The sequence below is a fragment of the Notechis scutatus genome, chromosome 2, assembly GCF_049901735.1.
Source record: "Notechis scutatus isolate UNSWTSFEM ecotype Mainland chromosome 2, rNotScu1.2, whole genome shotgun sequence".
NCBI classification, from domain to species: Eukaryota; Metazoa; Chordata; class Lepidosauria; order Squamata; family Elapidae; genus Notechis; species Notechis scutatus.
The window spans coordinates 97,889,595-97,913,295 of record NC_142010.1 but is presented as its reverse complement, the minus strand read 5'-3'; the positions used below and the strand labels follow the sequence as shown (position 1 = coordinate 97,913,295).

Genomic DNA, 23,701 nt, shown 5'->3' with positions numbered 1-23,701 from the left:
CACGCCTAGCTTCGCAATCTTTATTATTATATTCTACCTATTAAGAACTTCTTAACCTAATTATGTCTGCCCACCTACGGCGCATGCTCCACCGTGGAGCCCTGATTTGTTGACAAATTGGTTGGTCGGATTATCCGATTGGCTGATTCGGGCGTACATTAAAGTGGGCGGTATCCTGTTCAATTTTTGAATTTGTTCTGTGCGTTCTGGCTGTGGGAAGTTGCGGGCTGACTATGTCTTTTCCGAAGGCTCCGATCAAGCGTTTCAATGAGGCACCAAGTAAGTAAATGGGTGCTGGGCCATGCTGGGCTTGGATTGTTTTTCCAGAGACTGCGGTGGCTCTTCCGAAGGAAAATATCTTTGAAAATATCTTTTTCGAGCATGATGCAAAATATGCGCGATAACGTGTTACACCTCTCCTTCCGCCTTACTTTGTTGCACTTCTGTGCAACGTTCTGTCTCCAAAAATAATCGTAAATTGTACGAAGTTCCGTTGTTGAGATGTTTAGGGTATCATTATTATATCACCATTTCCTTCCTCTATCATGTAATAAAGACAGCCTTACCCAATCCAGAACTTTCTTAATGAAGTGGATTATAATTCCCATTATCTCCAGCCAGCATTACCATTGGCCTGCAGAGTAACAAGGTAGCAAAGCATTGTTGGAAAAAATCTTGGAATTAGTTGGCACTAATGCATTAGGATAGTGCTATGATCAATGTAAGTAAAAACATTGAAAAAGAAGGTGTCTGCTTGTAATAAATTAAACTACATATTTTTTAAAAAAATATATATTTAGCATATTTTCACTGTGAATTATTACAAACCTCACAAAAAGGTAGAGATTAAACAGATAATTCATTTGCAAGTGGATCAGGAAAAAAAAGAAAAAACCATTTCAATAGGTTTTAGTGCATCCAGCTCTAGAAGTGATGCAAGGTAAAAGGTTGTCTCTTTTGAGCTGAATTTGACTCCTGATAATTTCATGGCAACATTTTACAAGTGGTTTGTTATTGCATTCTGGATTTTAAAAAACAACTCAGCTTTGATTTTCCTGGAAGTTTCCTACTCAGATTGTAACTCTGATCAGTGCCAAACCAAGACAAGGTCAGAGCTAGAGTTTCCTGTTGCTTTAATATCATAAATCCAATGTAATCCTTGGCAGTTGTGCAGTCACATTCCAGAGGCCTGGAATGTACCATTAGTAGTTGAAATCTTAGGAAATAATTTCTACTGTAACTGAATACAACATTGCTAACAAAATAAATCTTCAAATGAAATGACCTTTCTTCTGAAGGAAGAAATCAGGGTTCCCAATAATTGGTGAAATCTCAGTTGTGTATATTGTTAGATTGAAACATGGCTTATGACTCCATGAATCAATTCCTTAATTAGTCATATAGTCCAGTCTTCAGCCATCCAGCTTCAACATAGACCCAGCCTGCTGGTAACAGATCAGCTGGCCAAAGTCACTGTGACATTAAGATAGGTGGCATATAAATTTAATATATAAAAATGTTGCAGAGATCTTATTCTTTTTAAAGTGAATCTGGGTTCTCCATTGACTTTGCTTGTCAGTTGCAAAATGTGATCACATGACTCTGGGGCACAACAACCACTGTAAATATGAGTCAATTGTCAAGCATCTGAATTTTGATCATGACTATATGGTAGAGACCTGAAGACCATCTGGCTGGCGGGAGGCACGTGCACATGCATGGTGGAGCTGAGCTGGGGTGACAGCACGCGTGCCCACAGAGAAGGCTCTGCATGCCACCTGTGATATGTGTGCCATAGGTTCACCACCACGATCCTAGGCTTCTGAGCTCAAGTGCAAGTAAATCTGCATTTGCCTTGGTTATGCTGATTGGAAGAAGGCTTAAACCTTTATCTTACACATATTCCCAAATTAATTACATCCTCTCCGGAAGGAGGATATGCTGACAGAAAATAAATTCCAGTCAGTCAATTAATACTGATGGTACTCCTCTCTAAATTCTTTTAAAGTACAGGTAGTCTCTGCTTATCAATGAAATTGTGCACAGAATTATGTCATAAGCCTTTGCAATTGTAAGTTGAGGCATTATGTGACTGCCAACGTTTTTTTGAGGTAGTCGTGTTGGAAGTTAAAGCCCATCCCCCTCCTAGAAAAATGAAATATTTTAGGATATACTAAAAAGGCAGAATATTTCCCCTAAAAGGGAAGTAGAAACTCAGGCCCTCACCTTTGTCATTAATGCCTGGGGAAGTCTATTTTACATAACAAAGATTTACCTCCTTCAGGCAGACCCATAATAGGAATCCCAAAGCCCTTTCATTACATCAACATCCAGCAAGGCTCAACCAAGCCTGGGACTCAGGACAGCCTGTATGGTTCCATGGGAGTCTGACAAGCTCAAATTCAAGTCCCAACAGAGGGCATAAAACCAAGGGACTCTCAGCATCTCTTCCCTTTTTACTCAGGAGCTCCAAAGCATGTAATCCTGTTCACCATTAAACCATCTTTCCAAGCAGTTACCATGTTTCCAGTGTCTTTCTTCCCCACTTGGAACTGAACCCAGATGGACATTTCTTCCAACAGTTGTTAAGAAAATATTGTGGTTGTTAAGTAAATCTACCTCCCACACACACTTCAGGAGTAATTTTTTCAGTCTAGACTCTAGACCTGTGATGGCGAACCAATGGCACGCGTGCCGGAAGTGGCACACAGAGCTATCTCTGCAGGCACGCAAGTAGTCGATCCAGCTCAGTTCCATTGCGCATGCACCCGCGCCGCACACCAGCCAGCTGGATTTTGGGTATTTGCCGCGCATGCACGGGGGGCGGGGCACATGCAGGAGATAGAGGCAGGGTGTGCACGCACTGCATTATGGGTACATGCATGCACTTTCGGCACGTGATGACAAAAAGATTAGCCATCACTGCTCTAGACTCTAGTAAATGATGGGCAACAAAGCAAGATATTCCCCCAATGTTTTTGCAATTGAATTGGATTTCAATTCCCAGAATCCCTCAGCCAGCCCAGAATGTTGGGAGTTGAAATCCACTCATCTTAACGTTGCTAAGTTTGAGAAACACTTCTTTAGAGGTGCTCTCAAATCGAGAATTTCTTTGAAATCGTGTGACAAAAATTTCAAACAGTATTCTTTCCAAGTAGTCCATGGTAGATCACTCAAAAGGATAATGTATTCTTTAAAATAAGTGCTAATTGTATCAAGGTCTCAAGTTATATTTTTGGGAACAGATGCAATTTACCTTCCCTCCCTATGCTGGGGGCATGTCATTAAGAGTTCATAAATATTCAGAGGTGCCTTTTACATTTAGTGGAACCATGCAAATAAGAAAAAAAAAACCACAAGATAAACATGAATTTAAGTTAAATATAATCATTTCAATAGATTGTTTTTTTTTAAAAAAAAATAAACTTATTGTAACTGGAGCTCTGACTTTGATTAATATCTGTCTCCTACTCATCTCTAGCTTGTGCCCCACCACCCGGCTCTTATAATATCAAAACTTCAGACCCATCAAAAGGACCTGTGTCTTTTGAAAAGTCTCAGCGATTCAAGATGCAGATGGGTAAGTAATTGGGTTATGAATGGCAATGGCTTTTGCAAAGTTTCTTCATCAGCTTTTTACTTATATGTATGGTTGCTTGTTTGTGACTGGAGATTGTCTGTTTCTAATTAACATTGTCGTTTGTTCATGTGTAGTTGCTGAATGTTGAATAACACTTTGTACACTGGGGTATGTTTCTCGATTTATCTGCTCTGTAACAACTCCCAAAAAACAGCAGAATTTTCCTATAAAATTCTAGGAGCTAAGAATTAAGCGGTGAATTAAGGCTCAATGCAGTGTCTAACTTGATCAATTGGCAACCTTACTCAAGATTGTTTTTTCTTAATTTCAAGAGATAGAGTGGGATAGATAAACAGGTGCATCAACATCTGGTTAGCAACCTGACAGTGAAATAATATAAAAACAACAAAATTCAGAATGTATTACATAGCAGTACAGTGAGTAATTTATTTTTTTCTTAAAAACCATCTACTGGAGATTTTGTTTTAAATTTGAAATTGCTGAAACGGTTCTAAATAGCATTAGCACCCTTAACTATTTATCCTATACAAATTGGATTTTAATCAAATGTTTAAATAATTGCTTATGCTGTTTTTAAATAAGGCAGTCCTTGACTTAACAAAATTCATTTAGTGACCATTTGAGTTACAATGGCACTGAAAAAAGTGACTTATGACCATTTTTCACATTTATGACTGTTGCAGCATTGCTATGGTCACATGTGAGTTCCAGTTGAATTGACAGTTCCAGATCATGTGATCACCTTTTGCAATCTTCTGACAAGCAAAGTCAGTGGGGAAGCTAGACGCACTTAACAACCATGTTACTAATTTAACATGTAGTGATTCACTTAGGAACTGCAGCAAGAAAGGTCATAAAATGGGGCAAAACTTAACAAATCTCACTTACTGTAACTGTGTCCAATTGATCTTGGTTTACTAAACTATATCTTGAAAAAATATGTGTATTTGTTTCCCTGCCTAATTCCAGCATTTTTATTCTGCCAGCTCACATTTAACATGATTTTGTTAAAACAAAGCAGTCCCTTTGATCTTTTTAGCTGGAAGACTCTAAATAGCTGAAACAAAAGGAATCCTATATTTACTGGAATTATGCGTTTAACAAGTTAACATTTCTCTTTGGGGTTCACATTAATCCTCTTACAAAATTGTAAATATGCTTGCATTTGTCATGTATAATAAGCTTTCATGGGGCATGGAAATGAAGAAAATGATAATGTTATTTTTTTTTTTAAATGAGATCATCGCCAAGTGGTTTTTGTTATATACACCATTGATTTGGAACATTTGGAAGTCAAATAGATAATGTGCCTGGTTTTCTATTTCAAGCTTTCTTCATAAAGTGTCTCTATTTTTTACTGTTTCAGTGTTGAGTTAATAGCTTTGAAATATATTGGGAGAAGTTACACTCTTTAGGATGGAAAATGAAACCTCTTATTTTATATTTTTGTAGAAGATGTAGGTGCTCAGCCAGATCCAAGCAACATGAAACCTATCCCTTCCCCAGCAACTACAAGAAAACTTCCACCTCTCGGTTCAAGAGTAAGAATCATCTTCTTCTTTCATATGTTCAATTAGCATTATTTTGTAGAGGATGAAAGATCATTTTTTTCTAAGTGGGATTTTTTAAATTTACAATAGAATATGTAATATCTGCCGGTAAATATTAATCAAACTTAATCACATTAAAGGAGACAGAATTTGGCATTGTAATAATTATGACAATTGTTTTACGGGGTGGGGTTATAATTTAAACTGTTTTTCAAAGTATTTTCACCAAATGTCATTAAAGAAGTAGAACTATGCATCTAGGGTATGATTTCCCAGCAGTTGGTGTGTTTCTCAGCTATGTGGCTATTCAAGCTGCACTTATACTTTTAATGTTTTCATAAAAAGTGAAAGCAAAATCTCATTTCTAACTTTCAGTAACTTTATGAATCAAACTTGCAGAGTTTTAACTTTAGTTTTGTATTTCTTGAATTTAAAGCCAAAAAGCATGGGAATAAAGTCTGACAAGAGTCTGATTGGCATTAAAGAATTGAAAAAACAAAAAGAGCTGGAAAAGGAGGTATGAATCAACATTACTTTAAGTCTGATGTGGAGTCAACATCATTATTAAGATTGATGATCTTAATAAGCTAGCTGTGCAAAGTGGGCTTCTAGTTTTTTGTCTTAACCTTATGTTTTTATCTTGTATGCTAGGGTTTCTTAACCTGTTGACCCAATTGCCAATAAAGGAGGGTATTTGTAGGTCATAGCTGAAATGAGGGGGTCCTTTGTATTCTCTGAGCTTATTTGTTTTCTTGCAGACATTTCATTACTCATGCTAAGTAATGTAGAAAGTTAGCAATCACCCTTTCCTAGAAGAATAAAATACTCTAAGAAATATTAAAAAGGCAGAATATTATATTTCCATGGATGAGAAAAGGAGAAACATGTTTCTAAAGACAAAGCAACTTCCTGCAGCTCCCTGCCCCCCTTCAGCTACAGGGTGATGGGATTAAGACATGGACCTCAGGATATGATAGGATTAGCCTTCTACCCATCTCACCACATGGCGCCTGGGAGGATTACATCACTTAGTAATATTCAACCAAGCTTGGGACTCAAGAAGATAACCTACAAAGTTATCCCTGCATGGCTCCATGGGAGTCTGACAACCAATCAGAATACATTTCTTGCCACAGGAACAGGAAGCAAGTTCAAAGCCCAACAGAGGTTATAAATCTCTCTCCCTCTCTTACCCATGTGCTTATTTGCCCAGGACCTCAAATCATGTGATTCTGCTGTCCCTCATTAAACCATCTTTCCAAGCAATCTCCATGTTTGCAGTGTCTTTCTTCCTACTTGGAACTGAACCCAGATGGATATTTCTTCCAACAGTAACATCATCAGTGCTAATAAGGAGTGTGGTTTGCTGTCAATTTATATTCTATGGCTTTCCCTGTCAATGTTGGTGGGGCTGGTGTTACAGATTCTTTGGTTGGGCTGTTTACTGTTGATTTCTTTGGCAGTTTCTTGATTGGGCCATTGTTTACTTGATTGTTGATGTGATATGGAATTAATCTTCGCTGATCTGGGTGCTGATTGGGTTTTTTTGTTCCCTTTTTGGCTGATTGTCTCTTGCATAGTATATAGATGTTGTAAATGTCTTTGTGTCTATTGATGGCTATATAAACTGACAGTAAACCACACTCCTTACTAGCACTGATGATGTTGCCTAGTTTGGGTAATGAAACATCTACAAGGAAGCTTAGAGAGCACCAATGACCCTTTAACTCTGTTGACAAATTGTTCCATTACCCTTATGATATTTCTAAATTACCCTTGGGGGTCTTTACCTCCAATTAAGGAACCAGTGTTATATATGCTGACCAGAGATGTTACAAGTTGAGCGGTCTACAAATTTCATAAACAAATAGGGTATCGGTAAAATTCCATATTTTTTCCAGATATTTGATGGAAGAGCAGTCTGATTGTTAGTCTTTGTAAACTAGCCCCTAGTTGAAGAGAATGTTATAAATGATTTCATTTATATCTTAAATTGTAGGAGTGCATTAATTACTTTCTCATTTTATTTAACCTGTATTTTGTGATTTAAATATGCTATCTTGAAATTATTCAGCTAAGGAGGAGCATATCACAAATAAATATATGGTTGCTTCTTTCAATGAGCATGCAAGGAATGGAACCTTTCAGTCCAGTGGTTTTATATTAGCAATAAATTCCCATGTGTTTTGCCAAACTATATAGATGGACTTGCTTTCTATCTAATGTTTCAGTTAATTTCATCCTGTTTGAGTAGATTCGGATCCTAATTGGAATACGTGCCCAGCAAGATAAAAGATTGCAAGCTCTGGAGGAAGATCATGCCAAGTCTGAATCAAAGCTGTCTGCTGCAGTCCGTGAGAAAAACACTCTTTTAGCAAATATTGCTTCTCTAGAAAAACAGCTTTTGGAGTTGAGAAAAAGCAATGACTTGCTCAAAACAAAGGTGCATATTGATATTCTCTTTAAAGTCATCAGAACACCTTTTCTGCAATTTATAGGCTTCTGCATTTATAGTTAGAAGATAAAATGTAACGTAATATAGATATGTAATGTTCTGTATTCTGTGAAAATAGATGTTTTATACAGGTTACCCTTGTTTAACAACTGCCCTGTTTAGTTACCATTTAAAGTTACAATGGTGTTATAAAAGTAACAACCATTGCTTGCACTTATGACTGTCACAGTGTCCCTGTGATCATGCAGTCAACTTTGCTTACCATTACAGTGTCCTGCAGTCCCATGATTACCATTTGTGAACTTCGCAGCCAAATTTCCAACAAGCAGAGTGAATGAAGAAGAGCAAAATCGCAAGTTGCGGTCATATGTCTCAATTGCTATGACGAATTTGCTTAACAACCAGAGTGAAAATGAGGTCATAAGTTTGTTATGGTCGTGATGTTTCACTTAATTTTCCAATGGAGTTGTTAGTTCCAATTTTGGTTGTTACACGAGTACCTGCACACTTAAAATACACATGTGAAAGTCATTTATTCTACAAGAGTATTATGGTAATAATGATGTGCGGCAAACTTATGCATGTTTGTAGAAATTCATATTAAGTGTTATGAAATAGGATTTGTTTTCAAAATAAGGCCACAGTTGGAATACTTTATCCAGTTTTGGTTACCACCATGTAAAAAAAATGTTGGCCTCTGGAAAGAGTGCAGAGAAGAGCAACAAAGATGATTAGGGGACTGGAGGCTAAAACATGAAGAACTGGTTGCAGGAATTAGGTATATCTAGTTTAATGCAAAAAAGAACTAGAGGTGACCTGATAGTGTTCTAATATATGAGGGGCTGCTACAAGAAAGGGGTGGTCAATCTGTTTTCCAAAGCACCTGAAGACAGGACAAGAAACAATGGATAGAAACTAATCAAGGAGAGAACCAATCTAGAACTAAGCAGAAATTTCATGATAGAACAATCAGTTCAACAAGTTGCCTCCAAAAGAAGTGGGTGCTCCAGTGATGGAGATTTTTAAGAAGAGATTGGACAGCCATTTGTCTGAAATGGTATAGAGTTTTTGCTTGAGCAGGGGGTTGGAGTAGAAGACCTCCAAGGTCCCTTCCAACTTTATTATTCTGTTATTTCCTTTCAAGGAGCAGTTCAGTGAAATGTTAGGACAGAGTATGTTTTTCTTGTCCTTCATAAGTTTTGAGATGGCCAAGGAATTTGGAGGACTGCCTTCTTTCTTTTTCATGCCACAACTTCTACAGCAGTCTGGAGTTTTCACGACTTTCCATAACTCCAAGAGGAAGGAGCATGAATGAAGTCCCATTGAAATTGTTTCAGACTGTGTAGGCAGCCAGGAGGACTTCAGAGTGGCGGAGAAATTCAGAGCAGAAAACATAATCAGTTGAGGTCTCTGTCACTCTCAGCAACACAGTAAAAACACTAAGAGAAATCAGAAAGAAATGTTCAGGTGCTCCCATGAATAAGGTTTAAAAAAAAATAGAATGCTTGCAAAGCAGATTTCAGCCCATGATTTAGCGGCACTGATGTATGAATAGTAATTATTCCACACAAGCAATTGCATATGTTATGTATAAAGTATACTAGCCCTGAGCACAGTGCATATTTTCTGTTTGCTTCTACTTGAATTTAAAGGAAAGGCTTTTATATTTTTATATGGAGCTGTAGTGGAGCATCTTCATGAAATATTGGTATCACTTAGGTATCTTATGTACAGGTAGTCAGTCCTCAACGTACGACCACAATTGAGCTCAACATTCCTGTTGCTAAGTGAGACATTTGTTAAGTGAGTTTTGCCCCCATTTTACTACCTTTCCTGCCACAGTTGTTCTTTGAATCACTGCAGTTGTTAAGTTAGTAATATGGTTGTTAAGTGAATCTGGCTTGCCCATTGACTTTGCTTGTCAGAACCAAAGGTGATTACATGACCTCTGGACCCTGCAACTGTCATAAATATGAGTCAGTTGCAAAGCATTCTGAATTTTGTTCATGTGACCATGGGGACGCTACAATGATTGTAAGTTTGAAAAATGGCCATAATTCGGGTTTTTTTCAGTACCATTCTAACTTTGAATGGTCACTAAATGAACTGTTGCAAGTCGACAACTATCTGTATTATGATAACTGTTAAACCTCACTTATTTCCAGTGGAGAATCTAGAGATGTTTAAAACTGTATTTGAGAGCAAGTGTTATTGAACGCAGGAATTTCTGAATTAGGCATAGGATATTCTTTTTCTATTGGAATCAGATATGCCAAAGTCGCATTTTCTTGTGTTGTTTTTGAAGTCAAACCTAAGTCAAATTTAATAATAAAACTGACTTGCTCTGCCTTTTGTCATTTTTAAGTGTTTTGAAGATGGAACCCAGAAGAAAATGCACAATCTCTATTTAGAATTAATGAAGCTTAGGAACAAAATGAATGCAAAAAAGGTATGTATATTACCAATGTGGATTACATTTTCTCACTTCTTAAAAAATTTGCAAGTATCACAAGATAGTATGTTAGGCCTATAGTTTTCAGTAGAGAATATGAGTTAGAACTATTACTAGTATTATTATGTTATGTTATTTTTCATACCTTTCCTAGCTTAAAGAAAGTTTAGGACAGTCATGGTTTATCTCTTAATAAACCACTGTTCGTTGATGCAATTTTAGATGGTTCCTGTTAAAAATGGAGACATGGAAATTAAACTAAATGTGCCCCAAGGAATTGTGGAGAAAAAACTGGCCCAGCCGGAAGAATTGTAAGTTATCTCATAAATTGTCAAGTACAAGCTATTTTTATTAACCTTGATGAAATGTAGTTTGAGAAGAACATCTTTTGGGTCTGGTATCCTCGGTATACTATTGGTACCCAGCTTCATTTCTGTCTGAGTTGGACGTGAGAAACTACTGAGCTACTGAATCTGTGTCTGGAGGCTGGTTGAGCCTAGATGGGGAGGAGCAGACCAGCTTAATCCTGACAAGGTGCTAATTAAATACAAATATCCTTTTTTTGCCAGCTTGAAGCTTGGGATATATTGTATCCTTTTTCTAAAATGTAATACTCTGATCAAATTTTATTTCAGAACAGAAATAGAGAGACCAGCAGAAGAGAAATATGACTTGGACAAACTCCTGGAATGTATTGTAGAACTTGGGTAAGTTAAGTTGTACAAAAATTATGAGGGTTGTTCTCTATCTCCTAATAGAAGTATATTTAAATATTCGTATGTCTAGACATGTTAAATGAATGAAAATTATAAATAGGCACATTGCTCATAAACCCTGATTTTTTCAAGCTACAATTTTATATGTGATAGATGGATCTACAGTTCCCAAATGGCTATCCTAACATACTAATATGTCTATGGAACCATGGGGGATGTTGCAAATATTACCAATTAATATTGGTGACTGGCAATACATCTTTGCTAGTTAAGTGTTTAATTTTAAACTTGTATAATGGGGAGATATTAAATTGATATTGCTAGATATGCATGTAAAAACAATAGGAAGCATGCATTCACATTTTCCCCTTCAAAGTAATAATTTGTATAAGGCTACATGTATCTTGAACACCTCAAGGACAGCAGAAAAGTAAACTGATTGAAGTGACTAGTTGTTTGTTCCTCAAAATGACTTTTGCAGAAATTCAGATCAGAAAACCTGTCTATCCATTTAACCATCTATCTACTGATTATCACCTTATCATATCAAATATGTCAATATTTTCACATTAAATCTTTTAAGATTTCAGCCTGCGAAGCACTAAATTCAAATTAAGATCAGATAGGACCGCTGATTTTGACCATTTTGACTTATTTTTGGACAATTATTTTTCATGCTTCTGAAATTGTTTTGTGATGATTGATGCCACTCATCTTACTGGGTACAATGCAACTGAAGAGTCAGTGAAAATATTGGCTGGGAACAGATATAATCTAAACTTCAACTAGAAGCAAAAAGGTGTGATACAGAAGGAAGATACTGTGGTTTATCTTCAATGGTTATATATGGCTACTACTACTTGACTGCATTTCAGAAGAGATTACTTTAAAACAAGTTACAATAAATAAGACTCCTCTCCAATTAATTTGTATATCATACAGAAGAAAATGAGCTGGAATATACTTCTTTCACCAACCAAATTATAGTAAAACATAATGGCAAAATTAGTGTGATTTTTCTTTCTTTCCAACAGAAATGTTGCAGAACAAGTTTATGATAAATACCAGCTGCATATTGTCCAACTACAGGAAATAATAGAATCCAAAAAAAAGGACATTGAAACATTGGAAAGTACTCTTTATCTGAAAGAAACTATGCTATCTACACAAACTGAGGAACTGAATGGAAAGTACAAAATACTTGAGGAGCAGAAAGGTAACTCCAAAAACATATATATTACTGTATAAGAAAATAAACCATTTGTTAAGACTTTTGAAAACTATTTCTAAGTTTGGCTAAGAAATATTTTCTTTATTCCCATCATGACAAATGAAAATAAAAAGTCTATTATTAGATGAAAGAATTGTCTGGAAATGTCTGATCTTAAGCCAAACACTATCTTGAGAGCAATACCATTCTTCTTTAATTGGATTACACACTAATATAGATTATAACAGGAATATATGTCAGAAGAATTTTTTTATACTGACTTCAGAGTTGCTTCATCCCAAATGCATGTGCTGTGGGCTGGTTTCTATGTTAATCTGAACCTTAGAAAGGGATTTAAGGAAACTGCTTAAGCAACATATAGTTAGGTGCTTAATTCAACTATACTGAAAGTTGTAACATGAGCTTTTTATCTTGTTTCTTAGTAGTCAATGATTTCATAAGGGGTTCAGATCACCAACGTACTTGTTTATGCATTCAGTTTTCTAACTCGAAAGGTGGAACCCATTAGCCTTTCCTTTGGTGTTATATATTGATTACTAAATATTGATTCTTTATATGAACTTCATTTATCATCACATCAATTTTCTTCTACCTGCATCTTTCTGTAAAAGGTTAGGACAGTGTTTCTCAATCTTGGCAGCTTTAAGATTCATGGACTTCAACTCCCAGAATTCCAGCTTTGCTTGAATGATAGGAAGCTTTGCTGTCTGGGAAATTCTGGGAATTGAAGTCCACTCATCTTGAAGTTGACAAGGTTGAGAAATACTGGGTTAGGGAAATTGGGGGCAGGGCAGTTAAGAAGGAAAGGGAACCCAATTTGCCTAAATTGATATTCCAAAGCCAGATTGAACTACTGGAAACGTTATGCAAGTAATCTCTACTATAATCAGGACATTGCTAAATCAGGGCAGAGCTAACAAAACACTTACGTGCTTTGTTCACACCTAAGTTATATATTCTGTATACAACAGAAAAAAAATCTGTTAAAAGTTATGCTAAGAAATGTACTCTTTTTGCCTTTAACAGCCTGATATAAAAATTTAGAAAGTGCTCTAAAATGTGTTGCTGTTTTAATGGATCCCAGCTGCATGAATGGAAAATGGGAATTTTTTTGGAAAAAAAATTTAAAAACCCACTCTGGAAATCATTTTTGCTCTGTCAATTGCATTTCTAAGAAATAATTCATGTTTGAGAGCTTCTAAGTAGTTCAGATAGTATTCAGTGGGCTCTAATAACATGTTATTATGAAACAGTTTATGGGGAGAAACCTAAGCTATCAGATTTTCCTGTAATAGTAATGGCGATAGAAAAGTAAAAAATCAAGGAACGTAGAAAATATGAAAATGTCAATAGAATTATATTTATATGAGATCTTATATAAAAAGTAAAGTTCTCATTTAGAGAAATGTGTCCATGAATATGAAGAAAAGGAGCAAGTTATGAATGCTGAAATACAATGCTTAAAAGAAAAACTTTCTACAGAAGAACAGGAACACCAAAACCAAAAGAAGATTTTTAAGGTAAAAAAAAGATTAATTAAAGGTTTGTTGTGTTTATAAATGCAAAAAATTCTGTATGTATTGAGCATTCTCTGGGTGTTGCCCAGTTATTCCATATAGTTTTCTACGCAGAAGAAGGAGTCCATGTTTCCTAAGATTTCTGACCCTCTCAGTGGCGTTCAGTGCCATCAGATATGGTGTCCTTCTGGACAGTGCAAAGATTTAGAAGTGGAAGGCATTATTTTACAATGGTTCTGCTCCTATCTGAATGGATGATGCCATTCAGATTTAGGTATAGAGGCTTTAGTTGAACCTCTATACCACATGGAGCCTGGCTCTACATTCCTACTGTTTAATATCTACCTGAATTTTTGAAAGATTATAAGCCAGTTTGGGGTGTACAATCATCACTATGCTAGTGACAATTATACATTTGTGAATAGCATAGATCTCTTGGTCAAATGGATATGAAGGGCCAAACAGTTCAAAATAAGCTCAAATTCCTGGAAGATGGAATTACTTGTAGTGATGGTTGAAATTTGATTCCAATCCCTAAATTGCTTTGGGATGTGGGAAATATGGGGTCCCCCCTGAATTCATTAACTATGCTTGAGCAGATGGTATACCAGGTGTAGGTATTTCTGGAGTAATAAACCTTACAGCAATGATAATCCCTGCTACTGAAGATGAGTCTGAGAGTGTAATAGGTTAAAAAGTAGAAGCCCAACTATTAACAGGTGGAAAATGCTAAAGTTTTGCTGCAAGTTACCAATTTTAAGATGATTTTAACCTTTTTCAGCTTTTCATGGCTTGACATTAAGGTATTTGCAGGATCATCTCCCCTAAGCAGAAACTATGGAGAGTGTTCATTCCCCTCCCCCAAAAAAAAAAAAAAAAGCTATTCTGGGTGGATCCCTATCTCATGTTGACTTGAGTTTTTGGAAGACAACTCCATCTGTTTTTTTTCACATGATATTGTACAGTGTTATTATTTTCTATATAAAATTAAAATCATATTAAGTAGGATAGCAGAGAAATGCTGTTATAAATAGAAATGTAAAAAATAAATGGGAAGTCTGAGTAAATTGTCACATGTGAAGGTTGCAAGTTCTTGCCTCATTCCTTCTGTTAAATATATTTTTCAGGTGGGGGAACAACTTGTTGTTAATGGCCATATTTGTATTTTTGCTGATACCCACTTCAGGAAACTTCAGCTGAAATGCATCAGAAGTTACTTAAATTCCAAGAGGAGGTAGCTCAAGAGAGAGAGATACTAGAGGTAGAATTGAAAGAAGCCATGGAGGAGCTGGATAAATTGCACACCAAAGAAGCTAAAGTTGAAAAGCTTTTAAAGCATTTGGAACAGGTTAATGAATCCCAAAATGAGGAGTTATCACAGCTGGAAGCAAAACTGCAAAGGTTTGTAGAAAAGCAGGCTCCTATTGAAATTGTGTCAATTAGCTAATAGGATTATAGAATAGATTTCCTTCTTGAAGCCTGTATTCTCAGATCTCTTCAAATTCCCTTTGGAGAGAATTGGGATATATGTGCTAAGAAGGATCATAATTTTCCCATTGAAGAAGCAGAAGTATGGCCATGAACTAATGAATAATGTCCTTCTCATAAACGGCAGATAATGTACTACAGTCCAGTAGTGCATGGCTTGAGATCACAGGTTTGTCCCCAGAGATTCCCAAAGTTATTACCAAAGTGTAAAGTTTTATATGACAGGAAAAGAAAATGAATATGTAAGAAATAATCATGTCAACTTTTTTGGTTTAAATTAAAGATATTTTTTATTGAAAACTAAGGATGGGAGTCAAAAGATTTTGCATTGTCTTTTCTACCCTTTTCTACCCTACCCTCCTATATTTCTCAAATGTTTCAAGCTATTTCTGGAGTTTCATAATACAGATTTCCAGAGGTCTCCCTTTCCCATCTATTTAAGTATGAACTAATTAAATCAAATTTAAAATAATAATTCTATTGCCCTACGCTCTGTTTGTAGCTTCCAATTCAACCAGTAGCTTTTGCAGTGCTTATATATTAACACTTGAATATTATTACTTTGTGCAGGAAAAGTGTAGAGTTGGAAGAAATGGCTGCATCACACAAGAGTACCATTGAAAAGCTGCAAGAGGAATATAACCAGCTCCAGCTTAAATTTGGAGAGACTGCCACTGAATTTGAAAAGTATGTCTGTACCATGGCATAGAAGAGTTGGAAGAGTTTTATTTGTTTGGTATTGGGAATTCTTGTCTTTCCATAATCTGGAAGCAGACATCTGTTTCAGATTTACTGTACAGAAACAGAAGGATCAACACCTTGTACTGTGTTTCCTTGCTTTAGGTAGCAAAGGTTCACTGAAGTGAACAAATTTCACTTGAAAAATGAATAAGCTCTATTGTTTGTGTCTCTTAGTACAACCTGTCATACATGAGCTTTGGGATAATCCTTTGTATCTGGATGGTGGGTAAAAGTTTAGCATAAAGATGATAGTAAGAATACTATGCACAACTCAAAAGAAATGTAAACTTTTAAAATCTTTCTTAGTTACAAAGTCTGCATGACTGAAGAGATTGCATGCCTGAAACAAGACAAAGCTAATATGCAGGAGAGATTAACTGAGATGAGTAGGACAGTCCAGAATGTGACTCATGCAATGCAAGAAGAACAGCATTCTAAAGACCAGGCAAAAGAAGATTATATGAGGTATGGACAGTTAGGAAATTTTGCCAAAATGACTTGACTACAAAGACGGTATTTGGTGTTTTGGGGCATTTATAGAATCAGATAATTGAAAGAGATAGTCTATCTCATGAAATCCAACAACTTTCTTTACATAGGAATTTAAATTAAAGTATCAATGACAATTGGATACCCAATCTCCATTATATATTCAGTGAAGAATTCCTCTCTTAACTGATTCTGTTATCAAACTGCTATGATTTTAATTGGGACTTTCCCCCCCAATATTTTCTTCTGGTTTCTGACTGCTTAAAATTATGTAGTTTCCATCAAAATGCTAGTTTATAGGAAATTATAATTTCTATCAAGTTTATTTTGGATTAGTTTAAGATAATAAACTACTTGGATAAGATTTTCTGTCTTGATTCAACCAGAAAATTTGCAGGTTGAGTGGAAATTTTATAAAAATATATAGCTCCTTTCACCTCCAGCTCTGCAGAATATGAATTATGTATTGCTGAATTAATATCTGCAATGATTTCAATAGCAAAAATATTTAAATCAGAGTAGCAGATTTTAGACTGTAGGATTTTATTCTATAGAAAAACAATCAAAAATCCTAGGATTTAGCTTCAACATCCAAGGTGCATTATCAAAAGACACAAGTATTTGGAATTAAACAATTTGTTTTATCAATTATTGTAGCCTTTTTCTGAAAAGATGTTTTCCAGTATCTGAGCTTCTCTCTTTATTTTAAGGATGCTTCTTGACAGTCAAACAAAAATAGAACTAAAAGATGCGGAAATAGACAAAATCAAGGAATTGAGCACTATGCAAATTGCTAATTTACAAGCCAAACTGGAAGAGCAAAGTGAAGAACTGAACAAAAAACTTGAAATAGAAAGGTGAGTTTCAGCTGTCTTGTGTGGGAACTTCAGATGAAAATACTTTGAGTCTTTGGGAGAAAAAGAATGTGAGTTCTGTTCACATTTAAAATAAATCACATTCTAAGCATTAGAGCAGTAGTGATCATCCTGGGACTCTTTGACAGGAATACCTGATTATTATTTTTTCAGATAAACATAAAGTTGGCTATTGGATGACTTTTAATTGATCCCAGTTCCCCCAAATCCCAGATAAAAATATGGCACAGTAGATAAAAAGTAATTTTGATTTAATTTACATATAAATTACATTTAGTAGAATATAGTTAATATTATCAGTGTATGCATTAAAAATACCTTACTGCCCCATATTTGGAAAGGTTCTAGCATTCAAATGCTTCCAAGGTGAAGGGGTTATGTACTTTAGCAGAAATTGGCCAAATTTCCAAAGCCAGACATTTTATTGTAAACTGGTTTGAGAAGCTTTGGCATATAAAAAGAAATATAAATATATTAATTAAATAAAAATATTTTTTTGCTGTCATCCTACTCTGGGGAGTAGGGAAGAGGGAAGAATAAAGGGGATGTCAGACAAAAGGGTATCAGAAGAGGGGGAAAAACCCTCCAAAAGAGAAAATATTGTCTTATCCCATCCGTTGGCATGCTGTGCTCCAAAAGAATGTGATTCCAGGGGGAATGGCTACCTGCATACATATATTTAGAAAACATATGCAATATTTTTTTATCCCCAGGAAAACCATTACAGAAAAAATTGGAGCAGATTACAAAAAGAATATAAAAACTTGGCGTGCACTCTATGAAGACCTGTATAATAAAGTAAAACCTTTTCAGGTTAGTCCTTAATAAACACTGATGGGTTTGGCCAGTTTTTGATAAAATTATTATTTTGGAACTCCAAAATCAACCTGGATTTTTATTTTTGACCTGGATGCTCCCATTGTTTTAATACTGCAAATGCCCTGTATTGATGGATGGCACTTCTACTGAATTGATTATTATGGTTCATTGCACAGTTAACCAGATGTTCGGTCTGGATTTGGCATTTTTCTTCTATCCTATTGAATTTTTTCCAAGGGCCTGGAATAGGCAGGTGTTGATGTTTGATAATGTTAAAGGTATCATCACAGGATTTAAGATGTTCCAAGTAAAGCTGCCTTTTGCAATTCACTGATGGTAATTTTGTGGTGACACTACTTTGAACAAAGATAGTCAAGTGATGTTCCAGTTGTTTTTGGGATTGTACTCAAGGAACCTATTTACCATTGGTACTACCTTACTTTCTTTCTGACAGTCATTCTCTTTCTGTTTGAAAGGTGTTTGTATTTTGTTATCTTCTCCAATTATTATTATTTAAACATATGTTTAGTCTGATGGTAGAATATTTTTTCATCACAAGCATGTGCAGAAAAGCAATTCTTCCTATATCATTGGTAATTGTACCATATATGGAGATTTCAGGGCCCTTCTGAACTATGAGAGAGGTAGCACAACTGAGAAAGAGATCAGCACATCCTATTTTTATGGATTCTATTGAGTCAATCAGGTACCTCAGTTGCTGGTCATCATGATTCAACATATATTTTACTTTGTATTTCAGCAACAGTTAGATGCATATGAGGCAGAGAGAAATGCCCTTCTAAATGAGCATGGTGCAACCCAAGAAGAACTGAACAAAATTAGTGATGCTTATGCTAAGTTGCTGGGCCATCAGAATCAGAAGCAGAAGATCAAACATGTAATGAAACTGAAAGAAGAAAACACCCAACTAAAACAGGTTTGCTACTCCATGAAGACACAGATTTATGTTTATCTGCGATAGGGAGAGACAGAAATGAGGTCAAATTGTGAGTAAAGAACCTCTATTTAGCAATGGCACTTAGCCATAGTTTTTAGACTTATATACCACTCCATAATTTTACAATGTCAACATATTGCCCCTAACAAGCTGAGTCCTCATTTTATCAACTTTAGAAGGTTGAGGGCTGAGTCAACTTTAAGCTCCATCAGGATGGATCTTCAGACTGTGGGCAGAGTTAGCCTGCAATATTACATTCTAACTATTGTGCTACCTGGATCCTAATATATAATTTAGCAACTATATATTAATCAACTATGAAACAATCAAACATATGCTAAAGGTAGAGATTCTCTCCATCCCCATCAATTAGCAGGGAGTAAAAGCCGACATTCATGGAACTGTAATGGTGATAAGATCCACAGTTGATAGAAATGAGTAGAAAAATGAAGATCAAGAACAGCAACTAGTAACATTTTCTGGAAGAAAAGACATGCCTCAAATTAATTGTTAAACACTAGCCATGTGAAGGAGGACAAAAGCAAAAAGGAATAGGCAATTAATTAATCCATCAAGAACTTGTACAGTTCATAATATATGCCTGAAAGTGAATTAGAGTAGGAAAGGTGGAAGTGATAATCAAGAACAATGTCTCATGCTATATAGATAGTACAATATAAAAGACTAGACAAAATTAGGCTGATAAAACAAGACTCAAGAAAATAAAAGTCATAGTTTCTCAGCTTCAAACATAGCTAATTGGATTTTTTTTCCTTCTCTAGGTTCAGTTGATATGTAAAGAAAAATCTTTTGTTCTTTGAACTAAAGATTTCAGTATAAAACAACACTAATCCTATACATGTATATATGTATGTATGTATGTTTGTTTGTATGTATGTGTGTGTATGTATGTATGTATGTAGAGTATAAATACAATGCTCTTCAACCGCTTGTGGTCTTCAGCATGCTTTTCCAGATCCTATTGTTTAGATTAGAGCAGGGCAGTTTTGGTATGTGTCAACAAAGATAGCATAAATTAAAGGTACAAGGTCATGAGTGTTTTGAACCTCATAAACAATATCACTCAGCTTTTTGGTGTGGACATATATTGTCTTGTTGCAATATCTGGAATTTATCTTGCATTGGGATTTTTTTCTTTTTAGGACTTATTAAAGTTGCGTGCCCAAGTAGCAAAGGAAAAACAAGCAAGGGAAGAGCTCCAAGATCAAATTAATGAAATTCAGGGTATTAGGCGATTTGATCCTTCTAAAGCTTTTCAGCATCCTAGCAAGGAAAATGTTGCTCCCAAAACACCCTTTAAAGAAAGTGAGTACTTATAAGTATCTTCTATAAATATTAATAACTTGGGCCTGGGGAATTACCGTATTTGCCGGCGTATAAGACGACTTTTTGCCCTGAAAACATGCCTCCAAGTGGGGGGTCGTCTTATACGCCGGGAGGACTCCGACTCCCACTTCGAGCTTGAGTTGCAGCCGGGAGGGGAGGCTGGGGGGGAGCGCGGTGTGTGTGTGTGTGTGTGTGGCGGGTGTCACTCGCCACGCGCTGCGCAACCTTTCCCCCTCTTCCTTCCTTAGCGGTGTGGGGAGGAGAGGATTCGAAGATCCTCACGTGCGGCGTACTTTTCTTTTTCTTTTTTCTTTTTGCACGCAGGTTTTGCATGCGGGCAGCTGTAGGTTAAGGATGGGGAGCCCTGGGTGGGTTATCAGGTTTTACGGTGCTTCCAACATGTGCGAACGGTGGGAGAGCGGAGAAGAGAGCGAGCGAGCGCCCGCTGTGTGAAATCCTGCCGTCAAAGCAACACTGGGGGAGGCAGGGTATAAATTGCCAGGTTAATGTAGCAATGGTGATTAATGCCCAGAACATTGTTTGCGGGTATTGGGGTGTGTGTGTGTGTGTGTGGTGGTGGTGAGGAGAGGTTGTCCTTTGAATGCGGAAAAGTAGGTGTGACCTTGTGTAGGAAAATAAAGAGATCCTTTTAGCGTGTTTGGCTTCTTTGCCTCCCCTCGTTCGCTTTGACGTGGAGATAATGGCCTTCGGGCGGGAGGGGAAGAAACGGTAGCTGGATCATTTCAAATTTCACTTACTCTCCTGCCTCACTTCAATATGTCTGAGCGACTCCAGATACTGGAAGACTTTTTGAATGAAAGTGTTACCTCCATTTTTTTTTTTTTTAAAGAGGGCCACTTGGGGAAAAAAAAAGATTCTAAGGAATTCCTTGTTTCTTGATTAAAGAGAAGGCATTGAATATACTGTTCCTTGGCAGCCTTTTCAGTGTCCGGGTTTTTGTGTGTGTGTGTGAGAGAGAGAGAGAGAGAGATCAGCTGTATTGAGAAGAGAACGTTTCCTGTGTTCTCATTTTATTTACAACATATTTTACGCTTAATGGTAAGCAATGAAAAATATTTTTAAAACTCATTTCTAAACTCCATAGCTATTTGCATATTCTTGGTTCAAAATTGGATTAGCTCATTTCAAAATTGTCCAAAGCAGAAAAGTGCGTCAAAAAAAAAAAAAAGTGCAAAAGTGGAAGGTGTGTGGAAGAGGGGTAGTCTTATACGGCGAGTATATAACAAACTCTATATTTTGAGTGGAAATGTTGGGGGTCGTCTTATACGCCCAGTCGTCTTATACGCCGACAAATACGGTAGTTTGATGTATACATCAACTAGCAAAGTAGCTTTAATATGTTTATTCTTTTAAGCACTATCAATGTATTGTTTAATTGGTGCTTAATTAACATTGGCAGCAGTAATTCCAATTATTGGACAGATCAGAAATGCAATGAATATTAAATCTTCTGTAATTAAAATAATTTCAATTAACTTATCTTATTTAACAGGTAACAGAAACAAAAATCAAGCTGTTCTACACTGATCAAGAACAAATTCACACTTGATTCATCTTTCCAAGAAAGTATTGTCTACTGCCTTGTGTGCTCAAATCTATATTTCTACAATAGAAAGTTGTCTTTAAATATATATTTTAATACAGCAAGTAATTAGTACTTTTAAATTATCTAAAACACAAATGGCCGCAGCAAATTCTAAAAATATTAATAAGGTACAATTATCAAACATTTAAATGAAAACCTAGTAAGTTTTGTAGCCAACTCAGTGCACAAAAACCTAAGTGAAACTTCTTTAGATGCATACACAGGGTATGTTACATAGTTAAACTCTTGACTTTTGTACAGTATTTTAAAAATTGAAACAGTTGTTTCAATGATATAAATAGCTTATAGTTGTGGAAGTGCTTAGTCTTCAAACATCATACAACTCATAATTTCCCCTTTTTAAAATTATCATGCTAATTTTTTTCTTCTGAATTGAACTATGTATGATTGATTTTAAAGATTATTTGTCTGCATTAGGTTGTAGTAGTAGTTGGTTTTATTATTGGCGTATCATTTTATTAAAAGAAATTTATAAGACTCACAATTCCTAGATGCTTTCCTAAATCATATTTTAATTTTAGAATATGTAACTGTTATGTCCTTTAGTTTCCTATTGGTCTATGTCTTATTCTATAGACAGAACAAAGTGTGGGAAGTCCCCTCCGCCAGAATGAAATATTTTTGGGGATATTAAAAGAGGCAGAATATTGCATTTCCCCAAAGGAGAAATGGAGAAAAATCTTAACAAAGGCAGAAAGCAGCCCCAGTCTTCCTGTTATAACCTCAAACAGAAGTCTCATGTCTTTAGAGATGGATATTTTGTACCTATTAAGAAAACCAGCCTATCCTATTCATAAACAAAACGCCTTCAGCCCAGTTCCACCAGGCTGGAATTGATGGGATTAAGAATTTACATTCCCACACCCAAATTCTAAGGATAGGGCATGACCTTGTAGAAAGTTAGCACCCACCCCTCTCTTAGAAGAATGAAATATTCTAGGAAATAATAAAAAGGCAGAATATTATATTTCCTGGATGAGAAATGGAGAAACAATGTTTTTTAACACAGGAAGCAGATTCACTCTTAATACCCCCCTCCTCCTCAGTAGCCCACAGCAGATGTCCACACTTAAGAGATAAAGAGATGGGTCAGTTTATTCATAAGCAAATGCCCTCACTCAAGATCCTTCAGGGCTAGGCCATAATAGGAATTGCCCAAAGACCCTTCATTACATCACCCAGCAAGATTCAATCAAGCTTGGGACTCAAAACAAATCTACAATGTTACTCTGCATGGCCCAATGGGAGTCTGATAACCAATCAGGATAATTTCTTGTTACAGGAACAAGAAGCAAGTTCAAAGCCCAATAGAGGTTATAAATCTCTCTCCCTCTCTTACCCATGTGCATTTTTTGCCAAGGACTCAAATCGTGGTCCTGCTGTCCACCATTAAACCATCTTTCCAAATAATCTCCATGTTTGCAGTGTCCTTCTTCCCACTTGGAACTGAACCCAGATGAACATTTCTTCCAACAACCTTTAGAACAGTGGTCGCCAACCAGTGGGCCGGGGACCACTGATGGTCCGTGAGAAAATTTTGGTGGTCCGCAGAGAAATGTCACCCCCTAAGCAATTAATCCAGGCTGCGTGGTAGCACAAGGCTGCGCCGCCCACATGACCCGCGGGAACACAAGGCTTGCATCGCTTGCATTATGAACAACACAAGGTAGTGGGGAGGGGGGAAGGACTTGCCCCCTGCACCTGGCCTGGCCAGCGCGCTGCTCCTTTCTGCTTCTGCTTTTGGCTGCATGCAAGAAAGCAGCAAAGAGCTTCCTTTCTCTATCCCAAACTCTGCTAGAAATGAGTCTTTGGGACCCTGCAAGGCCTCCTGCTCC

The 23,701-nt window shown here is 36.4% G+C and overlaps 1 protein-coding gene across 1 annotated transcript; it reads left to right on the top strand.

The window, feature by feature from the left end:
• The first annotated feature begins 163 nt into the window (after window positions 1-163).
• On the top strand, window positions 164-23,272 carry HMMR (hyaluronan mediated motility receptor). Its single transcript, XM_026682160.2, has 18 exons — window positions 164-279; window positions 3,482-3,580; window positions 5,054-5,142; window positions 5,588-5,668; window positions 7,406-7,594; window positions 9,972-10,055; window positions 10,281-10,369; window positions 10,694-10,765; window positions 11,809-11,990; window positions 13,407-13,525; window positions 14,709-14,923; window positions 15,581-15,697; window positions 16,058-16,216; window positions 16,951-17,097; window positions 17,829-17,928; window positions 18,695-18,871; window positions 20,056-20,218; window positions 21,753-23,272. Exons 1-18 carry the CDS (start codon window positions 234-236, stop codon window positions 21,785-21,787), a joined length of 2,163 nt encoding a protein of 720 aa, XP_026537945.2. The 5' UTR covers window positions 164-233; the 3' UTR covers window positions 21,788-23,272.
• Window positions 23,273-23,701: the final 429 nt, after the last annotated feature.

What these genes read in the sequence shown, in the direction of transcription:
- HMMR (XM_026682160.2), top strand. Translation starts at nt 234, where the DNA reads ATGTCTTTTCCGAAGGCTCCGATCAAGCGTTTCAATGAGGCACCAA. An exon ending in ATGACTTGCTCAAAACAAAG is followed by an intron (nt 7,595 to 9,971) that starts GTGCATATTGAT and finishes GTCATTTTTAAG; the next exon opens with TGTTTTGAAGATGGAACCCA. An exon ending in ACAAAATGAATGCAAAAAAG is followed by an intron (nt 10,056 to 10,280) that starts GTATGTATATTA and finishes ATGCAATTTTAG; the next exon opens with ATGGTTCCTGTTAAAAATGG.